This window comes from Buceros rhinoceros, unplaced genomic scaffold (genome assembly GCF_000710305.1).
Source record: "Buceros rhinoceros silvestris isolate BGI_N320 unplaced genomic scaffold, ASM71030v1 scaffold12795, whole genome shotgun sequence".
Lineage (NCBI taxonomy): Eukaryota > Metazoa > Chordata > Aves > Bucerotiformes > Bucerotidae > Buceros > Buceros rhinoceros.
The window spans coordinates 47,602-56,811 of NW_010413478.1; the positions used below are offsets into that span (position 1 = coordinate 47,602).

General features: G+C 46.2%; 1 protein-coding gene across 1 annotated transcript in view; it reads right to left on the reverse strand.

Annotated features, from left to right (window-relative positions):
• RBM6 (RNA binding motif protein 6) overlaps positions 1-8,056 on the reverse strand; it is a 52,526-nt gene extending 44,470 nt beyond the window's left edge. The window contains exons 1-4 of the mRNA XM_010136763.1: positions 7,944-8,056; positions 4,659-6,006; positions 3,861-3,950; positions 2,828-2,897 (exon numbers count right to left, since the gene is read on the reverse strand). Coding sequence (XP_010135065.1) covers positions 2,828-2,897; positions 3,861-3,950; positions 4,659-6,006; positions 7,944-7,987 — 1,552 coding nt within the window. The 5' untranslated portion in view covers positions 7,988-8,056. The remainder of the gene's footprint in view (positions 1-2,827; positions 2,898-3,860; positions 3,951-4,658; positions 6,007-7,943) is intronic.
• Between the last annotated feature and the right edge of the window lie 1,154 nt (positions 8,057-9,210).

Genomic DNA, 9,210 nt, shown 5'->3' on the forward strand with positions numbered 1-9,210 from the left:
GACGCAACCAAACTCACTTGAAGAGGCAAGCTGTAAGATAAGGCAGCGATCCCATACAGTTATTCCTGCTGAGGCTGATGCCTTACATCAGAAGAACTCTTGCCCTCACACTTGGATCTGATACTTCCAGTCTGAACACACAGGCGCCAATTCGAAATTTGCACGGATGGAAGTGGCAAGTTAAGGTTGTGTAGGATAACACTACAAAGTTGGACTTTGCTAGTTATCACTGACTGTAAATATCTGCCTTTTTGACTCAAACAGAATTACTATGCCATTTCTTAAGTCTCTCCTTTCACTACCTTGTTTAAAAGCTAGCCACCATTTCAGTCTGTGAGCTTCAGAGACAAACTAATCCAAACAGCTTGAACGCGCATCAAAATCACACGAGATATATTAAGAACAGTGTTCCATGCTCGGCACAACCTTCAGTGAAAATAGGCTTCCCTTCGCACGTACACAGCACATAAAAAGAAATGGCTTTATAAAGAAGTTGAGCTGCTTTTCTGAAGAAAAATCAACCATATTATTTTCCCCCCAAACAGAAGGAGTCTCGTGAAAGATCACACAGTGGAATCATCACACTGAAGCTGCTGAGATAAGCTTTATGATAAGCGTTATCTTTTTGTGAAATGGCTCTGAACTCATTTTGAGTTAATTGCGTGTTATTTGTTATGGTGGGTATTGTTCTCCAGCAGCTGCAGGCATTCTTCTCTCAGACACACTCCACATGCACACTCATGATTAATGTTATTTTTAACATTTCTGGACAGCACTCCAAAATACCAAACCCACCCAGGCTTAGCAGGCACTCCCCGGAGCCAGGCTGCGGCATCCCCTGAGCTGATACCGAGAGACACTGGCCATACAGCAAGTTTGCTTTTAATTCTTATGAATATTTACAAACACAGCCCATCCTAAAAGCACTGTTTAGCCAGTGACTGGCCTCTAGTTCCAAACAGGCTTTGCTTTTCCAAAGTTAACACAATTCAATTTCACACACTTCTCCACAGGATGCCCTAATGTGAAAAGATGGATTAAATCTACCACAGCTTCTAGCTACCCAATTACAAGAAGAAGTTTTCACAATTCAGGAAGATTTCATTGTCCTAGACGTACCCATCTTGCGTAAGAAGGATCAGAAGCTGTTTTAATTAGCAGCTGCACTTGCAGCCTCAGGACATAATGCAAAACAAAGTCTTTGGAGCGGCCCCGTAACGTAGAATAATGCTACACTGCTTAAATTACTGATGTTGACTGGACAGGGCTAAGTAGCTTTAAATAGCTTATAAAATACAAGCTAATTTTAACTTCATTCTTTCCCTCCCCATAATTGCCAGAAAGATTCTAAAAAAACCCCAACCAAATCCTTTGCAGCTGAGACAGACCAAAACAGAATGCAGCTTTTGGAGACGGCAGAAAACTGCAACCCCCGTATTTCATGATATGCCGATACTAGGGCTTTGCGCGTAACTTCACACACTGCATCTCATCCCGAGTACCCTTTGAAGCGGGGAACAGAAGGAGGAGACAGCAGTTCTCTAATGAGGGCAGTAAGTTCTAATAACGTATACGAGAAGAGGCTTATGAAGAGATTCCCAGTTGATTTATTACTGCAAAACGATGTATTTCAGAAAAAAACCCCAACTGACAAATCACATGAGCACAAGCAGCAAGTGAGTATGTTGCAATTTCTGGGTTGCAGTGGGTGCTGCGCGGTGACGACAGCCACGCTGTACTACACTGAGAGAAGAGGGAAGGAAGCAGGAAGGACTGACTGTGCCCCTTAAGCCCTGATAGTTGGGCCAGACCAGCTTATGTGACACAGGGGTGTTCTTCAGTTCAAAGGTTCACGGGAAGGTTGTGAAATCTCCTTTGACAGCTTCCAGAAACAAAAATATACTTGAGAAATACCCAACTGCCCCAGTTTCTCTCCCCTGTTACTAAATACATAGGAAGCCTTTACATAATGCATTGACGCCAGGAATTCCAGCTGCTTCGTGTGCAACCCGTTCCAGTAATAAGAAAAAACACTGATGACGGCAGAGGCCCCTGCTTTCCTAGGTTTAAAAAACAAATAAACCCCACCAGTTTCCAGGTATTTCCTACCAGAATTATCCACACCAGTCCCCAGGACTCACCCTGCATTTCCTACCATCGCTCATCTTTGCTCCAGCACAACTTTCTCACAAAGCAGCCTTGTAAAAGATTTCCTTCTTCAGAATCCTACACACGCTGATCAGAAGTACAGCAAAACTTTATTCTTTCAACGAGGAAGAGCATCCAGAGCCAGGATTTGGATATTTGCTTACAAAACTTACTTTTTCTGTTTTTAACCTGTCTTCGTATCTAAGAAGGGTAATGGTCTCATGTTACTGAAGGAGAAATGTTAGGATGTATCAGGCTTCCTGAGGACACTATTTGTGCAGGACACGTTCCACAGCAAGATCAGCTCAGAAACAAGATGAAGAACAATCCAAGAGGATTTAATAATAATTTAAAAAAATCTACTGAGGAATTAACCTGCTGTCCCACGTCAATATTGGCTTTAGTCTTGATGGCTATCAGCACAGCCTTTCTGTTTCTCCTGCTGCTCCTACGTCTCTTTAGAGGCACCAGGACACATGCTTCACCTCTGAGGCAGCAGTGAGCACAGCCATCAGTTTTGAAGACAAGAGGACAAGCTACAAAACTCAGTGGGCATTTTCATCCAAAAATATCTGCAATTATGGCAGCAAAGACTTTAACCAAACTGCCTAAGTGAGTACAGTGTGAAAAATACCCTTTTGTGAAATGGAAACTGGAAGCACTGGAAAAGCATTCTCACCTGAGCTGTAATCCTTCAGTCGCAAGTCCTTCACGGGTGTCCCATCAGGCCCTCGGAAAGCATTCAGAATCTGCAGCAAAACCAAGATCCACTTCAGTCTCCAAACCCAAGCCTCAGAAAGCGAAGCACTTGCTAACATACATTTCTCCGTCCCCAAGACTTTTTTCTTTCTAGGTTAACTCTGTCACAAACCGACACATTTTCCTGATCAAGTCCCACCGATAACTCTTTACTGAGTTTTGGGAAGCATTTTGCGGGTTTGTTTAAATAAGCCAGCACCATTTACATGACAATTCAGCCGTGGAAAGGTTTATTACACCGGTTTTGGCCAGAGAGTTCACCTCTGATCTCTGTCAAAGGTCAGAGATGTCTTACTGCCTTCCAGAAAATAAAGGGACATGGGGTGACTGTTCCAAGTCTTATCATCCTCTGAGGGACAAAGTTTCTGCAGGAGTTCCCCAATATCGAGCCCTGGAAGCTCCACAGCTAACCCTACCAAAAACTGCTGGATGTAGGGGTCCATGTCTGGAACTGCCACCAAAGCACCACCCTAACTCACAGAGGAAGCTTTGGGAAAGGGAGTTTCTTTTACCCTGTAGCCTAAATCAATTCTTAGTTCTTAACTAAAATCAGCAGCAGCAGCAGACTATTCCGTCTTTATAAGATCTCATTTCAGCAATTTCAGGTAACTAAGAACAAACAAGTTCACTTAGACACTAAACATCTGAGCTCAAAATACAGTAGAAAAGGTAAAACCAATACTTGGTATACGTATCTAAAGCACTGATGGAGGTAAGGCATGTTAAGGGAGTGGAGGCGATGCCACCAACACCTCACGCACGACTGCAGAAAAACTCAGCGCTCCCAGACTCTCCAAGACCCAAAATAATCAGATGAAAAGTAACACTGCAATGACTTCCAAATCTGGATTTTCCCTGGGGAAAATGACAGACCACTTACATCAACCAGGCTGAAAAACGGAACTTTTAGAAATCCTTGACAGAAGTTTTTGAATGAAGAACCTCCCACTTACATCATCCTTTGTGGCAGTTTCAGGCACTCCTCCCAGCCGAATGAGCTTGCTTGGCTTCACGTACTTGGGACAGGTCCGGTAATCTTGGTCCTTGAGTTCACACAATCAAGATGGTTTTTATAAGTGAGAGATGCTAGCTCACAGGATACACAAGCAGTAACAAAATAACTCAAGGGTGTAATTCAAAGGCAAAGGCCCACAAGCAGAGCGGCTCAACTCTTTAAGCACAGCACTCTGAGATTCAGAGAGCCCTGGAGGACTAGCACTGCTGGCTTCATACGCTCATCGAGCTGTGCAATGAGGTCTAGGACCAGGGAAACAAAACGGGCAAATCGCCACTCTCTGCTTCCCAGCAGCGGGAGATTCAAACTCAACAGTAGTTACTAATCCAGCAGTTACCACGGCCTTCAGATTTCAACGTTACCTCCAAGGGAAAGCAAAGCTGCACTGTTCTATAAGGGCCACCCAAGCCAGTAGCTTCTCTCTGATGGGGCTCATAAGCAATTTCCAGGAGACAGTAATTCCCCCCAACACCCTCCCTCTGTCAGGTCACTATCAACCTGGGGACTTTCTGAACCAAATCAGGTTCTACATATTTAGCAACTGAGAAGAAAGTAGTTCTGACATAAAAGAGGTGTCCTTTAAATCAACCTGGAGCATGAGGATGATGTGGGAGAAGGACGGTGAATTAGGACAGACCTGAAGTGATGGGATACGAACGGAAGACTCCTGCCCAGCTCCTTCTGTTCTTTGGACAACATGCGTTTAACACAAACATCAACTGACAAAACCACCTACCTGAAGGCTCTTATAGGGCCTAGAATCTTTGCTGGGTTTTCCTTCGGAGAAGGACTTGCCATGTTCATATTCGAACATCTGATGCCCCGGCAGCCGGTGATCCACATCGCGATACTCAATGTTTCGGTAGTCAGTATCTTGCCTTCCAAGGAAATCCAGGCCACCTTCACCCTTTAACCCAAGATCAGAATCGGATCTTTGCTGCTCCCCCCCCGGAAGCTGCTGCTGCTGTTGCTGCTTGTTAGCAAAGGCCTGAGGTTGCTCCTCTTGGTCCTGAAGAGTAGGAAGAGGTCCACGGCTATTTTGAAAATTGTGTGAAGAGTCATCTTCAAGAGCCAATCCGAGGGATTCCTCTTCTCTGGCTGGTGCTTCCGAATGTTGAAATTCTCCTTTTTGGCTACCAAAGGGAGGTCTGTCTAGGCCAAGTGCAGACTCCTCTCTCTTGCTGGTGCTTAAACCAGAGCCCTCTCTTTCTGCTAAAGGTACAGTAGTTTGGTTGCGCCTAAAATCGACATGGCTTTGATCCATGGGAGGCATTTCCCTATCTGAGAAGTCCATAGGAGGAGCCACTTCTCTGCTCCTAAAATCCTGATCAGACCGGGACCTGTGCCTATTTCTGAAGTCTGATGATGGTGCATTTCGGTTTCTGAAGTCCAGATCAGAGGTGCCCATACCTCTGAAGTCCAAATCAGGTACATCCCTATTTCGGAAGTCTGAATAGGAATGCCCCTGTTCTCTGCCCCTGTAGTCTAACTCAGACACGTCTCTTGCCCTGAAGTCAGAATGAGACCCATCTCGACCCCTGAAGTCAAGGTCAAAAGACCCCCTTCCCCTGAAGTCTGACGGAGGTTCATCTCTGCCCCTGTAATCCATGTTATGTGCTTCCCTATCCCTGTAGTTCATACGGAACGTCTCCCTGTTCCTATAGTCCACTGAAGCAACATCCCCCCCTCTGAAGTCCATAGGTGGCCCCTCTCTCTCCCGGAAGTCTCCAGAGTACATATCCCTGCCCCTATACTCAGAAGACGGGGCATCCCTACCTCTGAAATCCATCTGTGGCTCATCTCTGCCCTGAAAGTCAGATGGTGGGAAATCTCTGCCCCTGAAATCATGGTGTCCCTCCCCACCTCTGAAGTCACTACGTGGTCCATCTCTAGCTCCAAAGCTGTAAGAAGGTTCCTCTCTGTTGGCAAACTGAGGATTGAGGAGGCCTGTGAATGCCTGGATATCAAAAGGAAGTGATTCTCTGCCAGAGAAGTTGCCAGAGTGTCTTTCTTGAGCAAGACTATCAAGGGAAGGAGGATATTCCCTGTTCCACCCGGGAGCAAACCTTTCTTCTTGGCTCCCACTGTAGAAATAAAGACAGTATTATTCATAACGTGCTTAGAGTCTGCAATCTACACAGCAGCACATTCTTCTCTAAACTTTTATAGAGTTGTGTAACAGTATAAGATCCGCAGAAGATATTGATGTTTGGCAGTTTAAGATGAGGCAGCATACGACAGATGGGAGAAAGTAAACTTGGGTGCTCCCGTTTCAGCACAAACTCCAGAAGCACTCAACAGGGAATACCTGCAATATTAATGGGTTAATGACGGTAGCAATCCACAGAGTCCTGCCCTGCACACAGCTCGGCAGCTGTTCAAGGGCCCAGCAGCTGGTGTGGTTGTTCATTAGCAGCACCAGCACACGCCAGTGAGGAACCCCTTGAGCTTAAGCTCTCCGGGCACTGTCACAAGCGGCTAACTCAGCGCGTCATCCTGAGGCACACGAAGCAGAGGTTACCAAACATGCGCTGTTACAGACTGGAGAGGCTTCTGCTGGAGTCTAAACCAGCAAAATGCTGAAAGCCGTCAGTTCGGAGTCTGAGGATGCCTCACAGGAACACGCCAGCACTCAGCGCTCAGGATGATGCTGTGCTCATGCTTGCAGACCAGCTGCCTTACACCCAGGTTACCACACTGCAGCTAGGAGCTCTCCTGAGATCTGCTTAAAGCCACTCAGGAAGAGGGTTCCTCTTAAGACAGTTTTTCAAAACCCAATGAGGTGGGTTTTTTTTTTGAGATGCAGCTACAGGATTTTTCACTTAAGAGAGACTCCAATATATTTAAAAAAAAATAGAATAATAAAACATCAACACATTTTAAAGTAATACAAATGCTATCCAAATCAGCAGACATTTCCTTAGCAACTACAGCAAGCCATGTTCTTCGAGTTTCACCAAGGAATCACTCACCAGTAGAACGCAAGGGGACATCTGCACAGTTAATCAAACCATACACCGACTTCCTAAGCTACATGCCCCCGTTTCACCGCCGTATAGAACAGTAATTCAAACGTGGTTCAAGGTTAGAATCCCCCACCCCGCACAGTAAAGATCCACTTAATAAAATAATAATCCATTTAGTAATCAGCAGAGCAGCACTACTGATACTACAGCCACACTCCTATCGCAAACATTAAGACATGTTCTGGAGGGTACCGGGTTCCGTAGCTCACATATCATCAGCTTTCTCAGTATATTACAGTTGGACAATTATTCAAGTAACTGAGGCAGACAAGTGAAAAAAGGATGAAAAAACTATGCACAACAGTGTAAGACCCGAGGCTCTTGGTGCCTCCACTTTGATTGTTTTTAAATACCCAGAGACCTCTTGCAACCTAGTAACAACCAGAGGAATGTAAACTAAGAAAAATATCATGCTGTGCAGGTCCAGATGCACACAAACCTTTAAAATAGCTCCAGTGACATTCGAAAATGTCTTATGAAGGAGCATGGCCAAGAACATGGGGATATATAGTCTCTTAACCTCACGGAGAGAGCCAAACTCTCAAAGTCTTCATAAAACCCTGTGAAAGTGCCAGTATTTCTGAAGTTAAGGCAAGTGCCACGGCTGAAAAGAACCAACATCACATCACTAGGTGCTTCTCCTCTAGGTCTTACCGACACTTAGCACCACAATCCACACAGCGTGTCACGACCTTAGCTTGCAAGAGCTCAGCCAAGTATCGCTAGAAAAGGTGCCGTGGAGAAGGAACAGAAATACTAAAATCCATCTTCTTAAAAAGGAAGAAATAAAAAAACTTCACAGAAAAGCAGCAAGTTACCCTGCCACTTAACTTCCTACCTGCTGGTAATCACACCGAGCTGCACATGATCTCAGAACTTTTACCACAACTCTCTGCTTATGGGAGGATGGGCAGAAACAGAGACAAACAGGAAGTTCCCGTGGCTTATTGTATTTAAGAACGATGCTGAAACAAACTGTACGCTCCAATGCTTACCGAAAAGACCCCATCCTGTTGCCTTGTCGATGGTCTCCCCACATTTTGGTCTTGCCTGATAGGTTTCCAGAAAAGGCTAATTCACTCTAAGAACACCAAGACAGCACAACCTGTTGAATAAATAACACGACAATAAGCTGCAAGGCAAAGAATACCCATCATGTCAGAGAAACACTGTTGGTTAGGAGAAGGGGCGTGTAGAACATCTGATCGGGATCCACAAATACACAAGACCACACGGAGGCATGAACGGATTTAATTGTTTCACTTCCCCACATTTTGCAGGCGTCAAACAACTTCTGAAAGCAAACTGTCAATACGGGTGGGCAAACGATTTGATATCTGCTTTGATTAACGCAAAGCTTTCCAACATACTGTACTGTCTGACACTGCTGGAAGCGCCGCTAGAAATGTGATAACACCGCAATCTATCAACAACAGGGACCGGTGCTCAACAACAGTTTGCAATCAATGTTTAATCCCAACTATTTCTGCCAAAAGCTCTTTGCTGTTCAAGGAACCGATCGCTCCTGTTGGTCTACCATGCTTACTCTGCCCTCAAAAGTACGTAGATAACAGAGTAGGCTTTGCCAGTAAATCATTCCAGGCACTGTTCTCCAATGCTGCCCTCATCGAGCTGAGAGCCACAAATAACACTTGCCTCAACAGAGATCGAAAATCTCATCCGCTTCCTCCCACCAGCGGCTAAGGTGACGATTGCCTGGCAATTGCCAAAGCCATGACTTGAAATGGGAAGCACTTCTGCCTTTCCAAAAAAAAGGTGCAGCAAAGCGTAGAGCGCAGCGAGGTGTGATGGTCTCAGGCCTGCTCTGGATGACCAGGTGCGGAGGTTCCAAGGGCTGCCACCACAGCAGGCCAAGACAAGCAGACCAGGGGCTCACACACTGCTGCAAAGGGGCTCAAAAGCAGGGTTCTGCTAGCTGCAGAGGTGAGGTGGAAGGGAACACGGCACGGTCGCTGCCAGGCCCAGCTAGAGCAGCTCGTGGTGAAGAAAAGCACACAAGATCCTGTTTCTCTTCGCTTTCCAAGGTCAGTGGTGCCGTGTGGGTGGCAGGTCAACAGAGCAGGTTATGACACATGAGAGCGGGGAGTGATTCCGGGTGCCGCTGCCGGCCGCCACCTGTGCCAAGGAGCTAAAGGGAGCTGCCCTGCCAGGAGGGAGCACCCGCTCCTGCCGGGGTCCATGCCTGGCCAGCCGACACTCGCGCGGGAGTCAGGGACGGGGGGGGGCGGGCGGGCAACGCGC